Consider the following 17,492-nt stretch of genomic DNA (forward strand, 5'->3'; position numbering starts at 1 on the left):
TCATCGTTCACACCTTCCCACGCAGCCCTCCCAGAACGGCACCTCTCACAGAGGAGCTGGGCACCCCAGAACGGCACCTCTCACTTCAAGATGGCCTGTGCCCCCCTGTGAATGTGTCCCTCCTTCCCCAAATGAACTCTGTCTCTGCTTCGGACGGGCACATACTGCGATCCAGGAACCCCTTGGTCCTGCGTGGAGCCCCCCTTCTCTCGGGAACTTCTTGGACCTCCTCTGGAGACGCGTCCTCTCCCGGGACAGTGCTGTCCCGTTTCCTCGTCTCAGCCTGCCTCTCTGCCCCGAATCATCCTCTTTATTAATCCATTTGCCTATAAAGGCACCTGGTCAGTGCCGGGTGCTCAGCGGGGATTTGTGGGATGACTGAGGAGCCGAGGGTCTTCCACGGGGTCCCCAGAGTTCTGGGGCGTGGCTTCTGGGTCCCATCCAGAGGCAGAGGAGAACCTCATCCCGACGGCTCCTGGGCTGGACCCTCCTCTCATCCCACGCTGGCCACCCTGCTGTGGTTTCACTCGGAATCTTCGGAGCAGAATGTGCTGTCCCCAAATGTGCCAGCTCTGTGTGGCATCATTTTGAACCAAAGGCCACTGAGAATCAACAAATGCGGACAGAGCCATCGGACCTGCCCTTATGGGATGAAAAACAGGACCGACGTTTCCCCTTGCGGAAGGGGTCCCCACCTCCCCTGTGCCCGGGAGAGAAGAGCAACTCTTGTCACCAAGACGGGAGTGGACACTGAGCCGAGTCCACACAAACAGGCCTTCCTGACATGGCCTGGGTGGCTCAGCTTTCCTGTCACTGGTCACTCCCCGTCCTGAGCCAGTCAGGCCATTAGCAGACCAGACAACCGGTGTCTTCCCGCAATGTCAGAATTCATCGAGTAGCACTCAGCGGACGAGCGTCGTCACGTCTATCAACTCTCATCACCAAGATGCCATCCGCGGCGTGCCGCACCCGGGTCCCTATACTCCATTCCTGTCTCCATTCATGAGGCCTGAACCACTCGAGTCGCGTGTCACACTTTGCACCACGGTCAAGGCCACGGGCTCTCAAGCCCTGGGAGTGCAGAGGCAGAGGGCGGATAGAAGTGCAGGGTCACGGCAGGTGCTCGGGGGTCAGGACCAGCAGACGGCCTTGCTCAGGGCGCAGGACTGGCTCGAGGCCAGGGTCTGGACAGAGGCAGTTTGAGGAGGGCCAGGGCAACAGGGCAACACAGCTGGCTTGTAGCCCAGGACCGAGTCCTGCTAGTCCCCTGTGCACTTTGTGATCCCTTATATGGGGGTCAGTGTGTGCCGTCCCTCTGTCCTGGGGGCCCTGGTGAGGGGGCTGCGCCCATTGGTGGCCTAGTGTGTCTGAGAAACCCTTGGGCCTGGTGACAGGGGTTTGATAGGCTCACGCATCTGCGTGCCTCTGACTTAATTCAACAAATCCACAGGTGGCCACTTTTATTGGCTCAATTAACTTATGAACAGTTCATGTCTTATGACTGTGCTGCACACCGGGGGGCCGATTCTTTTCAATGAGTCCTGTACACCCAGCATCTGGTGGGTATTTGTTTATCCAGGCAAGTCACCAAGCGTCCTTCCTTAGTGCTTTGCTCTCAAGATGGAGTAGCTCTGGACAAACTGCTGCTCGGTCACATGGAGGGACCCAGGCCTCAGCACAGCCCGAGAACCGCTGCGTGCCCAGCGTGGAGTGACTCTGAGCAGGGCGCATCCGGCTCTGCACATTTCCTTGTGTTTTTTATCTCCTGAAGCCAGCTCTCTTTCCTTTATTCAAAGGCACACAAGGCCGCAAGCCCAACTCCCTCTTGAGTTTCGCTTCTTTTCTGTGAACTCCTGGGCATGGAAATGTTAGCAGACGGTGTATCTCTTCTCTTGCCAATCTATCTTTTGTTCCTTTAATTTGCAGGCTCTCAAGCACCGAACCTAAGAGGGTAGAAGAAAGTTTTTCTGCCCCAACAGAATAGAAGCATACAAACATATTCAACTTAAAAAAAAAAAAAAAAAAAAAGGAAAGCTTAGAATCACAAGCTTGTTCACCCAGCACATGGGAGAGAAGGAGACATTTGGAATTGAGAGGAGTCTGACCCCAAGTCACCCGGCTAGTTGGTAGCAAAGTCCAGATGGCAGGCGGATGCTGTTCTCGACCCATGAATACCGTGGCGGCTGAATTGATGCCCCCCGGTCCCCTTTAGCAGCTGAGCTCAGAGTCTGTCTCCTCATTTACCCAGATTTGGGGGGCGGCCAGAGTGAATCCAGCTCCCGTTTACGGATATAAACCTACTCATTAACTCCTCACAAGGGCCCCGCGAGATAAGTAGAACCCCATTTCAGGGATGCTGGACCGAAGGCCTAGTGAGAATTACCCAGAATTACTGGGAAATCGGAATATAGGGGATTGCTTTCCGTAAATTGCTACATTACTCCTTTCATGAACATGGGGTGATACAAACTGCCCATTGGCAAAGTGTGGCCCTGCGCCGGTCCTGCCGATCGCCCTCCATGGTGGAAACCAGGCTGACCGCACTGAGCTCCTTCACTGTGTGCCAATGGCTCTACTTGCGCAGAGCAGTGCGCTGTCTTAAGTAGGCTAAACGGTCCCTTCTGAGATCCTGTTTGTACTATTAATTTGAGCCACAGACTCGCGATTGGAGCCAGGCAAACCCTAGCCAGGCCAGGCTGGGGGGAGGGTTAGAAGTCCCCGCTCATGTGAGCCGCGAGGAGAGGGGCTGACAGGTGGGCGCTTGCCAACCCAGAACCCAGGCCCGCCAAACGTGGGAGTCACCTGCATTGGGAGACGTTGGCCTGCAGGTGACGCGGCTCCTGGCTCCTCCTCGGCTACCAGAGAGCCTCAAGAGTCTTGCCGGGCAGTCTTGCCAGTCGGAGGGCCTGCTGGGCTTGCTTTAACGAACAGATAAGACTCAGTTTTAATTAGCACACTAATTGTTTCCATGCAAATGAACGTGCAGAGAGAACCTGCCAACAGTTTATTTTCTTAAGTGGGTTTACCGTGGCGCCCCGCCTCCCGGGCCCTGTTCACGGGGCTCCATCCACCACCGACAACTTCTCTGTTCCCCCAACAGCGGATTCAGCTCGGGAAGCATTTCCTGGGGTGGGGCAGGTGCTGGCTCTGTGTGGATTAGGGGGAGGCGAGAGGAGCCCCACCCAGGCTCTGTTCCCCGGGACCCACCCAGAGGTCAAAGGTGAGAGCCACTGAGCTGCATGAGGAGAGGGGTAGGGAACGGGTTGGGAGGTCCCTGGAAGAGGCAGGGTGGGCAGGGGCGAGGAGGGTGGGCACAGCAGCAATCCCCCGACCCACTCCAGCTGCCCCGTGTGCTTGTGAAGCCACCCAGGTCACCGTATCCCCCTAACTGGTTTCCTCTGGGGCCCCCACCAATACACTTTGTCCACAGCAGCCGGAAGGACGATTTTCAAAGTGGCCAGACAAGGTCACCCCGGCACTTAAGAACCCGGAACCAGCCCAGTGATTGGGTTTTGTTTCTATATCACTCTGCCTCGGGTCAGGGGAAGCAGGGCTCCTTGGACAGGAGACGGAGCCTGGAACTGGGCAGGGGGTGTCCAGGTCTGACGTCTGTCGTCCGGCACCTGCAGGGCAGAGGGTAGGGAGCAGGAGGACGGGGCCTGCCATGGCTTGGGTGTAGTTTCTTGGAAGCTTGGTCCCCAAAATGGCAGCACAAGAGGTGGTGGGACTTAAGACAGGGGCCTGGTGGAAGGGGATTAGGTCCTGGGGGCACTGCCCGGGACCCGAGTGACTTGGTTCCAGAAGTTATCACAGAGCAGGCCCGGCCCTTCCCGGGTGCTTCAGGCCTCCTGTCTCACCCTGTGATCTCTTTCACACTGGCTCCTGCCACTGTGGTGCCACCCACCATGACGCCTTCCCCTGCTGAGCAGATGCTGCACATGCCCTGACACCTGTGAGACTATGAGCTCAATAAACCTCTTTTCTTTATAAGAGCCGGCTTCAGGCATTTTGTTATAGTGACAGAAAATGGATGATACAGAGACACAGAAGAGGACTGAGAGGGCTCCTAACAGCAAGGAGAACGGATCAAATAATTAGAGTATTAGAATTTAACCCCGAGTAGAAAGTCAGTATCCTGAGTGAGTGGGTGAGGACAGATTGACCTTCCATACAGAACAACCCCCAGATAATTCATGGAGACCCTCTCCCCTGACAACCAGCTGGAGCTAGATTTCCAGCCCATAAGATCGGGCTGTGCCCAGTGATCTCCTTCTAGAGGAAGAGACAGGACAGTCAGTGGACATCCCCGGGGACCAGCCTTGCCAGTGGCAGGGACGCTTGGCTTTACCTCCGTGGCCTTCCTCCCAAGCCATCACCCCAGCTGGGAAACCCATGCCCCCCGGGAAGCCTCCTTCAGGGCCACTGGGGCACTCTGCCAGCACCCGGCCAGCTCCCGCAGCTGCCCTGTCCGGGTCCCACCCAGGGACAGCCTGGGAAGCTGCAGGAGGCACAGAACAGACACTGGGGGACCTTGGGTGGGTCCTGGGATGGAAAGGGACGAAGACAAGACCTTGGGAACTCTGGGTACAGCACAGACTCTGGTTAAGGAGACCGCGTCCGGTTTCTCGACCGGGACTTGTGCACAGCGGGGACAGGGGCATGGCAGGGAGGGACTCTTCTGTGCTTCAACAACTCTCCTAAAATGGAAAGACTGTGGAAGTGCAGAAGGAACGGAGCCCTCGGGAGGCTTCCCAGCCGGCTGGGAGCAAGGCTCCAGGCTGCCCTGGCTGCTCTGCGCTGCAGAGGCTGCCTCACCCACCGGCACCTCTCAGGTCCACCCCCCCGAGACAGGACACAGGGGCTCTGCTCCCGTCCCGTCCCCCAGATTGCTCCTCCTCTTGCTCCTGCTCCCCCTCCTCCTGACCTTCCTCCCCACGCCCCCCCTCCAGCCAAGTTCTCTCATCTTTCTCTTCCAGCTTAAATGCCACCTGTTAGGAGAAGCCACCCCGAGAACCATCTCAGCTGCGTCTCTGCTGTCACTCTCCATCACAGCCTGACATTTATTTCCTGCACTGAATTGATGCCGATCTGTCATTATTTTATGTAGTTGTTCACCTGTTTATTCCTGGAGCTCCTGGCTGCGTGTGCCCAGTGGCTCACACTGTCACCTTAGCGCCTCGCAGAGAGCGCCCACTTAATAAGCACCCGAGGAAGGGAGGGGGGCTGTGTCTGTTGAGTCTTGCAGCCTCCTGGAAGGGACGTACCCCGGGGTCCGCCGCGCTCTCCCACCCTGGTCCTGCTCGTCCTCTGTAGCTGCAGCGCCACGCTCTATAGATACCGTCCCTGTCCCCATGTCACACACCTTGGAAGAGAGTATTACATGGAATTACAGCTACTCTGTTCCACGTCCCCGTGAATGCTGCTGAGGGCGTAATTAGGACCCACGCCACAGCGTCACCACCAACACGCTGCTTACCTGCGCTGTTCCCAAACTCTATTTTTGTCAAAGCACCAAAAATAATTAACTTAGCAGGAGAAGGGAGGAAAGATGCGGAGAACAGAGAGCCGTCCCCCCTTCGTCTTGCCCGGGGGCGACCAAGAGGAAATATCGGGGACTTTGAGGGAGAAGCTCATCATCAGATTTTCTTGCTCAAAGCACACCACCGAGCTGGGTGCTGGGTAGTTTGTGGAACCTTCCAGAATGAATGAGACCATCTGTCTTTGTGCTTACGGCACATTCCCAACTATCTGTGCTGGCGGAGCAGAGGAGGCGCACACCCGTGGGAAGGTGGTTTTCCAAAGTTAAAGACGACACGAGGGGTGGGGCGGGTGGAGAGGGCAGGGGGAGCCGGGTTTAGTGGGTGCAGACCTCCCGATTGGGAAGACGGAAAAGCTCCGGGGACAGACAGCGGGCTGGTGGCCCAGGAAGTGCAGGTACTGGGTGCCACCCAACTGCGAGCTTGCAAATGGTTAAGACGGTGAATTTCATATTGTGCACATTTTACCACCGTAAAAAGAGACTCAGTGATAAGTCTTCTGTTTTTTTTTTTTTTTTTTTCTTTAAACTTACCACACAAAAGTAGTCACAATATTCCGAGAGGGGAAAAGCATGCGGAGAGGAAGACCACAATTTTTTTTTATTTTTAAAATTGTGGGTAATGAGAAAGTGGGAATGAAGGAGTCAAAGCAGAACGGGGCACAGCGGCGGGAGGGGCCCGCCGTCTCCTTGGGCTCCTGTGGGTTTCCCATTCCATCCTCTCGGTGGGTGCTCATGGGTCTTTGTGATCAGATAACAGAAGTAGAGTGCGCTGCAGACGCACTTAGTGCCCCCGAACCGTACATTTTAATCGTACATTTGGGGACGGTGGCCAATTTTGGGTTGCGGTATTTCCCAGCAATGTTGTTTTTCCCTGGCAGCGAGCTCTGAGCCATGGCCTGGGCTTCCTTGAGCTGGTGAGACCGGCTCTGCCTGCCCACTGCCCACCCGCTGGGACGCAGGACAAAGATGAGGCCTGAACTGCAGGCAGGTAAGGTCCCCTGAGTACTGGCTCCAGGGGGTGGTGGGTGCCTCATATTAGACTGTTTTGCTTTGTTTTAAAGAAATCACTAGACTTATTGTGATTCAAATTGAGGCCAGGAATATCCGTAAGGCAGGGTCTCTGGGATGCCACCAGGTAAAGGTGACTGCAGGAGAAATGCTCCAGCGAGGGGAGCTGGCCTCTGTGTGTGCTTGTGTGCGTGCATGTGTGTGCTTGTGTGTGTGCATGTGTGTGTGTGCATGTGAGTGTGTGCTTGTGTGCGTGCATGTGTGTGCTTGTGTGTGTGCATGTGTGTGCTTGTGTGTGTGAGTGTGTGTGTGCATGTGCGTGTGTGTGTGCGTGTGTGTGTGTGAGTGTGTGTGCATGTGAGTGTGTGCTTGTGTGCGTGCATGTGTGTGCTTGTGTGAGTGTGTGTGTACATGTGAGTGTGTGCTTGTGTGCGTGCATGTGTGTGCTTGTGTGAGTGTGTGTGTGCATGTGCGTGTGTGTGCTTGTACATATGTGCATGTGTGCGTGCGTGTGTATGTGCACGTGTGTGTGCATGTGTGCGTGTGTGTGCGCACGTGTGTGTGCACGTGCATGTGGTGCTTTCCTTCTATGGTGTGTTTGGTGTTTGTTTATTGTCCTATCTGACCAGTGACATCAAAGCAACCTTGTAAAAGAGGTGTGTCATCCCTAAAGCAAAGGGGGCAGTAGGACACCGTGTCCCTGAGTGTCCCCTCTTGTCCCCCAAATCCTAAATGAGTGAAGGGACCCTTGAGAGCAGCCCAGGCCAGGATGACCAGCTGCACACTATCGCAGGGACACTGGCTTTCTCTCCAGGGAATGAGGGTCAGCCGTGTGACCTGCAGCAAGTGTCTGTCTGCACAGGAGCCTGGCACTGCCCCTTGGGGTGCTGTTCCTGCAAACCAAGCCGGCTAACGCCGATGGTGCCACTGCTTCGGAGCCTGGCATATTAAGCCCTCTCTGGATGGCAAGAGGTGCAGACTGAGGGCACCGTGGAAAGGATCTGTGTCACTCACCAGCCGCCACCACTGGCCCAAACACCGGAGGAAGAAGTGCTGTGGTTGGATGAGCATGGTGGGCACCAGGGAGCTGCCAGCCTGGGGCCACTGGACGGTCCCCTAAGGGTTTCTCAAAACAGCCTTATGACCTCCACGCTGTCGCTGGGCATTTTCTTTGGTCTCTGGGCAACCTTGCCCACCACCCTGGCACAACTGGACAGTGGAGCAGACAGATGGACGGCAGGGGGACCTTCCAGATGCTGCTTGGAACCATTCAGGAGTTAGGGGACAGGGCTGGTGCCAGAGCAGGGCTGTCACGGGTGGTGGTGAAGGCAAGAGGGAATTGGTTGGGGAAAGAGAGTGCACCCGTCTGTGGTCTTGTGCAGGGGCAGGGATATCTGTGGTGACATTATCAAAGGTATTTTTTTTGGGGGGGTCCTGGGGATTGAACTCAGGAGCACTAAAGCACTAAACCACTGAGCAACATCCCTAAACATTTTTATATGTTTTTTAAAGAGAGAGAGAGAGAGAGAGAGAGAGAGAGAGAGAGAGAATTTTTTTAAAGAGAAAGAGCGAATTTTTTTAAATATTTGTTTTTTAGTTTTCAGCAGACACAACATCTTTGTTTGTATGTGGTGCTGAGGATCGAACCCAGGCCACATGCATGCCAGGCGTGTGCACTACCGCTTGAGCCACATCCCCAGCCCAACATTTTTATATTTTATTTTGAGACAGGGGCTTCCTAAGTTGCTCAGGACCTCACTAAGTTGCTGACTGTGGCTTTGAACTTGCAAACCTCCTGCCTCAGCCTCCCAAGCCGCTGGGGTTACAGGTGTGCGCCACCGTGTCCAGTTTATCAAAGGGATTTTATCACACTGGTTGAGCCAAGGACTCCTGGGGCTCAGTCCTACTGGGAAGCCTGGGAACTGGTGCACAGCCAGAGCCTCAGGACCCTCTTAAGAAGGTGCTGGGAATTCAGACACCAGCCCCCTGCAGACTCGGCTGAGCATCCTCCAGGGGGCGCCAAATCCCCAAGCCGCGTGGCTTTCCCCGCGAATGGGCAGAGCGGCTTTCAGCAGCTGGGAGCCTCCTGGGCCGGGTGCAGGTGCCCGGGTTGGCGCAGGGCAGGTGCGCTCAGCACTGGGCGGCTGCTCCGGAAGCTGCCACCCTGACATTGTGCACCACCATTGTGTGCCGGTGGCAGGCGGAGCTTGAGGACAGGGAAGGGGGGTGAACCGTCTCTGCTGCAGACAGGAAAGCAGCCCAACTGGCCAGGGTGACAGGGCCAGGGACAGCGCCCAGCACCCGCCTGTCACCATATCCTAACAGGGTGCAGCTCTGCTGTGGCTTCCTCTGCGCCGCACAGCGCCGGGCACTGAAAACAGAGGTGCTCAAGACCATCACTGCCCCGTCCAACTCAGGGGACAGCAGACCAGTGACAAAAACTGTGTGTCGGAAGTGAGGAGTCACATGGGCCACGCGAGGGGCACCCCAGGGAGGGGGGACACCCTGGAGGGACCTCCGAGAGGCCAGCTTTCAAGGCGCCGGGGGACGGTATTGACAGCTGGGACAGCTCTCCGGGGCTCCCTTGCTTCCTCCGTGAGAGGGGACGATGGCGGATTCGGAATCTCCGTGCCGACCAAGTGTCGTGTGCCACAATGACAAGGGCTGTTGCTGGTGCAAGTGACCCCAGGATTTGGGGTCTCAGCCCTCACCTCCCAGGTCCAAACCCATGCCCGGATGCTCCAGGGCACCCCAAAACCACCAACAGGCTTTTGGCCCCTGAAGACCAGGAGGGGCCTGGGCAGCCTGGAAACCAGGCGGTCTCCTGAGGGACACTTGTCACCTTTATACTGTCTTTCAGTAAACTGTCACGGAGCTCCTGCCCTGGGTCAGAGCCTCTACCTAACAGCGAGACACCAAGAGGAACTAGACCCAGCGGGCAGGAGAGCTCAGGCCTTCTTATGTGGGGCCACGTGGAGTCTGCGTGGCCAGCGCCTCGGACATTCCAGGGCTGGGGGAGAGGAAGCAGACCCCACCCCCGGCCTTGTCCTGGGCTGGTCCTTGGAGCTGCTGCATCTCCCCTGACGCTGTGGCGCCTCCCTGGAGCCCGACGGGCTACATCGCTCATCCACTGTGCAACCTCGGGCAGGTTACTTCACCTCTCTGTGCCCGAGTTTCTTCGTCTGTAAAACAGTCAAGTCCACGTGGGCTTGTTTTAAGAATTCAGTGAATGTCTACAAGCAGAGTCTGCAACAGCGCCTGGCAGTGGGTAGACGCGAGAGGCTATTGTTGAAGGAGTTGATCTGTTGATCTTTGTCAGATCCTCTGAGCTGGCTCAGGGCTGTCCCCTGTGCATGATGGCGCCTGTGTCCTGGGGAAGAGCCCGCCCTTCTGGGAGGGATGAGGCTGAATGGCAAGCCCCAGGGCCAGGCTCAGGTCCTGGACAGAACAGAGCAGGCCACATGGCTGACCGGGGAACCCAGGGGTCGGGTTGGCCTCGTAACCCTGGGAAAACGACTCCCCCTTTCTAGAACTCCAGTGTCTTCCAACTACAAAACGGTGGCACTCTGCCACCTCACAGGACTTGGTGCCACGTACCCATGGCTGGGCTGGGAGTCAGCCCCAGGTTTTGTGGTCTAGAGCCACAGCCCTCTGTCCCTGTCACGCACCTGTGTGCTGGCCCTCGGGTTGGGCTCGGACAGGGGGCTTTCCTAATGATCATGGTCTTGTTGGAGCCAGCAGAGCCACACCTCTGTGTCTTCCCACAACGCCAGCCTTTAAGCCTTTATTGAATAACGACAAACGCACACGGACATCCTTTTATTGGCTCTAATTCACCGAGTACCCGTGGTTCACTTGGTAGCCGTGAGCCGAGCCGTCTAGGTGCTTGTCTTCTAATCCCGTGTCCGTCACTGACCCCGCTGATAAAGGGTGACCACAGCCCCCAGGGTTAGAGGCAGAACTGAAAGCAAAGGCCAAGGGCTGATGCAGGTGAAAGAGGGCCCCTGCGGGCGGGCGGTCAGAGTGGGCCTCTGTTCACCAGGTGGTCCGACAAGAGGCGGGTCAGCGGGTGCTGCTGTACCGCGGTGTAGGTGTCCTCTCGGGGGCCCCGGGTGAGGGAGCGACGTGGCTCAGCGTCTGGTGTGTCTGATAAACCCTAGGGCCTGCTTTTCCCTGATACATTCATGCCTCTGATTTAATTCAATAAATTCACAGGTGGCCATTTTATTAGCATGATTTATTTATCAGCTTGCGCTGTGATCGTGCCGTGCACCCGGGGGCCATTCTTTTCCGTGAGTCCTGTGCACCCGACATCTGGTGGCTGTCTACTTGCCCGGACAAGTCACCACGCGTCCTGCCTGAGCCCTTGGGCTCAAGATGGGGAAGCTGAGGACCCAGGGCTGCCCGATCACACGGAGCGACCCAGGGCTCGGCACAGCCGGAAAGCCCCTGCCCTGGACAACGTGGAGTGACTCAGAGCAGGGCCCAGCCTGCTGTCCACAGCCGGGTTCCCTGGGGCAGCTGTGGTCAGCAGGAGCTGGGTGCCCGCTCGCTGGGTGGGAGTCTGGCTGGCTGTCGACTGGGCTAACTGGGCCACGTGTCTGTCACGGTCCAGAGACTCATCTGAAGTACCCACCCGGGAGAGGGCACAGGCCTCATGGTCATGAGCAGCTTCCACCGCGAGCCACCCCCGACCCCCTCAGACAAGAGGGGCTTCATCCTCAGCCTCCTGTGAGGCCAGGGCCTCCAGAGAGAGGCAAGAAGGCCCTCTCCCCTGGCTGGCGCGCGGCAGCCACCCGGGACAGACCCATGTGACAGACGTAAGTGTTGAGGACCAGGGAAATTAAGAAGGTTTCCTTAGAGTTCAGAGTTCAGAGTGGAAGGTGATCAATCGGCGTCGGTGGGGAGCGGGTGGGGGACAGTCCAGGAGGTGGGCTCAGGCTAAGTCCTTAGATACAAAGCCCCCGGAGAGGGCCGTGGAGAAGGGGGACCCCGTGCAGTGGGGGGGATACTTTCAAGGAAACAGAGGGTCTGGGGATTTCGCCATTGAGGGGAAACTCCCTCCAGGCCCTTGAGCCTCAGGCCCCACCTGTAAAGGGCTTGCTGTGGGCCGTAGTGAAGTGACCACAGCAGCTGGCCAGCCCCAGGCCCAGGAGGGTGGCTCCATCAGGGGTGGCGCCCGGTCCCACTGGGCCAGGAATCCCCCAGGGAAGGAACCTGGCCTGACTCCTGCGGCCAGCCGTGGCCTTCCAGCTGGGCACTTCCAGGGGCAGCTCTGTCCTACAGCCAGAGAGGGGTCTGGCCCCGGCCACAGGCCGATGCTGCGGCTTCTAGGTGCTTCCATGGCTCGGCTGTTCCAGGCAGGACCTGGACTGGGCTTTCTTGTACATATTGATGGAGGCCCCAGAGGGAAGGAGAAAACAAAGGACGTTTTATTTATGATGGAAAAAAAAAAAAAATCAACAGGGAAAAAAAAAATCCACAGGCCCAACAGGAGGGGGGTGTTTAAATAAACCGCGACGCATTCACTCCATGGAATAGCGGGCAACCAGTGAAATGGTGTTTACTGAGGTTTGTAACAACACGGGGAAATGCTTCTTCTGAAACGCTCCGTGAGAAAGGAAGCCCCCGGATTGTACACTCAGCATAATCGCTCGGCGGCAAAGCCCAAGCCAAACAAAACCCTCGCAGAAGAAAAGGGCCTGAGGGACGCGCCACAGTAGGGGACGCTTTGGTTGGCAAAATCAGGGAGGTTTTTTATATACGTACACTCTTCTCTATTTTCCACTTTTTTTTTTTTTTCCGTAACGGGTATGGCTGGCTTAAAGTGGAAGGCACCCCGAATTTAATGATTCTCTTTTCCTAAAAAGAAAGAAAGCTCTTACTGGAAAAGCAAGACAGATGACCCGTGGAGAGCCAGGTGACGCAGAGGCCACCCGAGGCTACGGGCACAAGGCCAACAGGCCCCGGATGTTAAGCAAGTTCAGGTACAAATCCTGGAGTCTGAGCCAGGAGGAGGCCTCGGAGGCTGACAGCTGACACCCGGGTGTGGCATCTGTGACAAACCCGCAGTCCTGCCGCTGGCTCCCCGGATGTGGGGACCCTGCTCCTCTCCTTGTTTCTGAGCGGGGACGTGCCGTATGAAGTCCGTGTCCTGAATTCTTCCCTGTGACCCGACAGCCACCCACAATGGCTGGGCACCTGCTTCTGCTCTGCACTCAGGGGACACTCATGTGGAAGTGGCCCTGTCCTCCCCAGCTGGTGTGGCAGAGCCCTGCTAGTGGCCCAGCTGGCCTTCCCATCCCGGGGCCCAGCCTCTCCCGGATTTTCATTCAGAACCCTGCTCAGATGCCACCTCCGAAGGAGCCTGATAGCGACCCCGTCCCCTGGCCCCGTCCCCTGGCCCGGCCCTACCTTCCCCGACACCTCGCAGCTCGCCTGCTCTCTGCTGGTTTCTGCCATTTCTTTGTCCGATCACCTGTCTTTCTCCACTAGCAGGCGAGCCCCCGGGGGCGGGAACCGGTCCTAGAACTGCGCCTGGCCCGCGGTCAGTGTTCATTTCCCAGTGAACGGACCAGTGCCGAGGGCCACGGCCCCAGGTGGTCAGTCAAGGCTCCCTGGTCTTCCTTGCTCTTCCCCTGACCACTCCAGACCAGCCCGCCAGCTGGGACACTGCACAGAGACAGCTCCGAGGCCATCGTAAGGGCTCTTTGGGAAACCATGCGGTGGCTGGTTAGCGAGGTCTGCTGGGGACCACGTCCTGCCTGGGATGGACTTGGAGACCTGGGCAATGAGCGCTGTGGTCAGGCGGCCGTGGGCCTGAGCAGGGGCCCGGGAGGAAGGTGGCTCCGATCCAGTCACCTCTGTTCCTCCCTCTCAGGACCCCGCCCCGCTCCTGGCAGACCCCTGCAAGACGGTGGCTCTTCAAAGTGGACGCTTCTCTTCCTCCCGAGCCACAGGGTTCCAGGGAACAAGAAGTCAAGTGGACTTTGGGAAATTCACTGTGAGCAAAGGTCCTCGGGTCCCCAGCTCCAGCTGCCTGAACCCCGGGGCCCGGCTTCCTCCCTGGTCCTGTCCAAACCAGCTCCCACCGTCTTTCCCACCCAGGGCCTGGGCGCCCCTGGGAACCAAAGGTGGGACCCAGGGACCGACACTTAGGGAGGGGACTTCCCAAATGCCAGCCGTCCCCAGAGGGACCGGCTCGAGAGGCTCTGGGGTCACAGGCTCCTGGGACTGAGCTTTGGTGGGGGCCCCCGAGAATTCAGATCTGAAGCAAAGTGCTGGTCATGCAGACAGACATGGCTGCCTTCGTTTATCCGCAGCCAGGGTAGGAGACGGGGCTAAATTTCCCCCCCATGGCCAAATCCCTGGGTCCCCCAGACATGGCCCAGAGGATGGGTGGGTGGGCTCCGCTCCCCGTTTTGCAGGAAGAGCCCAGTCCAGGGCTGCTAGACCCTGGTCTGAGGCATACCAGGGACAGGCAAGGCCAGGACGGTGGGCAGGAGGGTGCCCCGTGGGGACGGGAAGCCCTGCAGTTCCTTGGGCACAAACCTGGGTGAGATGTGGTCGGCCAGGAAGCAGAGCATGCGCTGGTGCCCCACGCAGTAGATGCGGCCGTCCACCGCGGCGCACTGGAAGGCATCCGGGTAGGGCGTCCGGTAGGAGGCGCACTCGTACCAGAGCCGGGTGCTGGCGCTGCAGCGGTACACGCTGATGCCCAGGCTGCGGTTGAGGTCGAAGCGATACAGGAAGCCACTGACCGCCACCATCTCGGCCGTGCGGTCCTTGCTGCCCCCCGTGGGGCCCGACCACCAGCGCTGCTCCCGGGCCGAGAAGCGGAGCAGCAGGTAGCGCAGGGTGCCACCCGTGACAAAGATCTCATCGCCACACACGGTGGCCGTGTGCGCCAGGGCGAACGTGTCATTGGGGAGCGGAGGGGCGAAGGCCCAGCGGTCCAGGCGGGGGTCATAACACTCCACGGTGTTCAGACACTCACCCCCGATGGCGTACAAGTGCCCGTCCAGGGCCACCAGCCGGCAGTGCGGCCGGGCCTGGCTCAGGGGACACACCTCACTCCAGATCCCCGTCAGTGGGTTGTAGCAGAAGACGCGATTGGAGGGCTGGCGCCCCGATCCCTGGCAGCCGGACACCACAAAGAGGTAATTGAAGAGAGTGCAGGTGGCGCATCCCCAGGACACGGCCTCGGGGGGCAGCTGAGCCAGGGGGTGCCAGGTGTCTCGGGCATCGTCATAGCAACAGAGGCGGCCACAGCCTTCCTGCGGGCACATGTCGGCCACCACCAGACACTTGCGGCCCTGGAGCCGCTGCTGGAGGATCAGCTCCCGCTCGGCCCCGCTCAGGCGCCCGTAGATGTCGGGGCTGCGGAGCACCTGGAGGTAGTTGTCGCTCATCACCCTGTAGGCTGCCTCCTTCAGGGCCTCCAGCTGCTGCCTCTTGGCCCAGGCCAGCACCTCGTAGCAGTTGCCCAGACCCAGGCAGAGGTCCGGGGCCGTGGCGGGGCCCAGCGGCACCTGGAAGAAGTTGGTCCCGGCCACAAGCTGCACGCGGGGCTCCGCGCTGCTCCCAGGAGGGCTGGGCAGGGGGCCCTGGTGCGGGTGGGAGGGAGCGGGGGTCCCAAAGCCATCGAGCTGCAGCTGGAGCTCTGGGTGGTCGGCGATGTGCAGCAGGCTGTCCTTCCTGCCCAAGCCTGGTGCAGAGGGGGACGGCACGGGCTGGGGAGAGGCCGCCATCTCAGCGCCTCCCTCTGTGTCGCCAGTCTCGCCTGTTCCCCGGGGCCCTGGCACCGGCTCAGGGGACAGAGCCTGAGGCAGACCTGGCGTCCCGGGGGCCAGCCTGGAGATGGCCTGGGAGGTGGCCTCGACGTAGTAGTCGTACACCTTGCCCCTCAGCCGGGGGCCCGCCCCCTCCGCCTTCCCGATGAGGTTCGCCTCCACTCGCACCCGGGCGCTGGACGAGAACGTGTAGGCCGCGTGGCCGGCGCCCTCCGGCTGCTGCAAGGCCAGGCCCAGGTCTGAGGTGGCCTGGAGGGCCCCAGTCTCTTCCCTGCTGGCCCCTGTGCTGGGGGGCAAGGCCTGGCTCTGGCTCATGTCACCGCTGCCTTCTCTGGCAGATGTCCAGCAGGGAGGGCGGTTCAGCTTCCCGGACCCCGGGTGTGCAGGGGTCGCACCATCCAGCCGCGGAGCTGGCTCACCACCCACGCAGTCTCCGTCCACTGCCACAGCAAGTCCAGTTACAGAGCTTTTGGGTTCACTGCCTACACGGGGGCGGCGGGGAGGGCCAGGCTTACCGCCAGCAGCTGTTCCGGCTTCCTGGCCGCAGCAGGGAGCGGGCACCAGCTCCAAGTCCGGGCGCTGCCCGCCCGGTTCCTCTCCAGAACCTTTCCTGGGGGCCTGGCCGTCTCTGGAAGTGGCTCCGGTGGCCAGGACACAGAGCCCTCCTGGATCCTCCCAGCTACAGCCCAGTGGCGTGCCAGTCTCCTTGCTGGCCCTCCGGCGCTTTCGCAGGGACCCTGGAGAAGCCCCCTGCGCGACAGGCTGCCCCGAGCCCTCTGCTTCCTCCCGGGCTTTGGTCCTGGCCCCCGCACTCCCCTGGGGGGCCGGGGCCGGTCTCGACTTGTACAGCCTGTAGGCTGCGGTCACCAGGAGCAGCGCGGCTGCGGACAGCACCACCTTGCCCGCCAGCTGCATGTCCAAATGCCAGTCCTGGGCCTCGGCCCCTCTGGGGAGCATGCTTCTCGGGCTGACCTGGGGCAGAGGAATGTCAGGAATCCGATTAATGATTGCCCAATAGGGACGGTTCTGGGTCCCGCTGAGCCGAGTGGGAGGGAGCCCCGGGCTGGCTCGGGCTGGCCAGCTGAGAGTTGGAGCAAAGTTGACTTTGAGCTGGCAGAGTGGCCACCGGGGCCAGGGATGGCCGATCTCAGCGACTGGCCTCCTTAGGTGCTTCCTGGGGGTGGTGTCGGGAGGGGTGGTCTGCCCAGGAGCTGAGTTGGGGTCAGCCACCTAAGGTGGCTCTGCGGCCCGCAGCTGGGGATGCCAGCAGTGCCCAGTGGGTACGTGAAGAGGGAGGACGCTCTGAAGCAGTCACCCGATGCCAGGGAACGCACAGGGTTGGCTGGTGTGTGTGTGTGTGTGTGTGTGTGTGTGTGTGCGCGTGTGTGTGTGTTTGTTTTCTCGTTTGCAAATCCGCGGCACAGGAAGGTCTGGGTGTGGTGAGCCTGTAGCAGGTGCAGCCACGGCAGGCCTGGCATTGGGTGGCTCCTGTCCCCATGGTGGGGTCAGCATTCACCTGGTCAAGTGGGGGACGCAGCAGAGGAGGCTGGAACCAGGGCCTGCGGCCAAGCCACCTGACCCAGCTCTTGGCCACCTCTGCCCTCCTTCCCCGCCTGCCCGGTTTAAGAGAAACCAGCCCTGCCAAGAAGCAGCACATCACACCAGTACCCCGAGAGGAGAGTTACAGTGGGGCCACCCTCTCCTCCCACTTCCATGACACGAGTCTGAGAAAGACTGGCACCCCAACCCCTGCTCAGTCCCCTATCACTAACACTGTGGACCCTGGATCCAAACTGCCTGGCTCTGCCACTTACCAGCTGTGTGACCACTGACAAGTGACTTTGCCTCTCTGTGCCTCCATTTCCCTATCTGAAAAATGACAAGGGGGGGAGGTGACAGTCATTGAAAGCCCAGTAAATATCACCTGTTCAGGTCTCCTTCCTCTTGCCCCTGACTCTGAGTCACCATTGCTACCATAATGGCTTCGGCTGCCACCCCCAAGCAGAACTCACTCTGCTCTTACTCTGAGCAAGGTCCTCGAAGGGTCTCCGAACACCAGTGCAGGGGTCTCCGGCTCACAGTCTACAGAACCTGGGCAGGTGGCATCAAGACGCAAGGACTCCCCCCACCAGCCCAGGGTGCCGGGCCACCGT

At 59.2% G+C, this 17,492-nt stretch overlaps 1 protein-coding gene across 2 annotated transcripts; it reads right to left on the reverse strand.

Annotated features, from left to right (window-relative positions):
* Positions 1–10,765: 10,765 nt before the first annotated feature.
* On the reverse strand, positions 10,766–16,879 carry Klhdc7a (kelch domain containing 7A). 2 transcript variants are annotated; one of them, XM_076861165.2, is made up of 2 exons: positions 14,099–16,878; positions 10,766–12,409 (listed from the first exon to the last, which is right to left on the reverse strand). In XM_076861165.2, the coding sequence occupies exons 1-2, from the start codon at positions 16,294–16,296 to the stop codon at positions 12,370–12,372; spliced, it is 2,238 nt and encodes a 745-aa protein (XP_076717280.2). In that variant the 5' UTR covers positions 16,297–16,878; the 3' UTR covers positions 10,766–12,369. The 2 variants fall into 2 exon arrangements, with proteins under 2 accessions (XP_076717280.2, XP_076717279.2); XM_076861164.2 differs by having other exon boundaries at positions 10,766–16,879.
* Between the last annotated feature and the right edge of the window lie 613 nt (positions 16,880–17,492).

This window comes from Callospermophilus lateralis, chromosome 7 (genome assembly GCF_048772815.1).
Source record: "Callospermophilus lateralis isolate mCalLat2 chromosome 7, mCalLat2.hap1, whole genome shotgun sequence".
Taxonomy (NCBI): Eukaryota; Metazoa; Chordata; class Mammalia; order Rodentia; family Sciuridae; genus Callospermophilus; species Callospermophilus lateralis.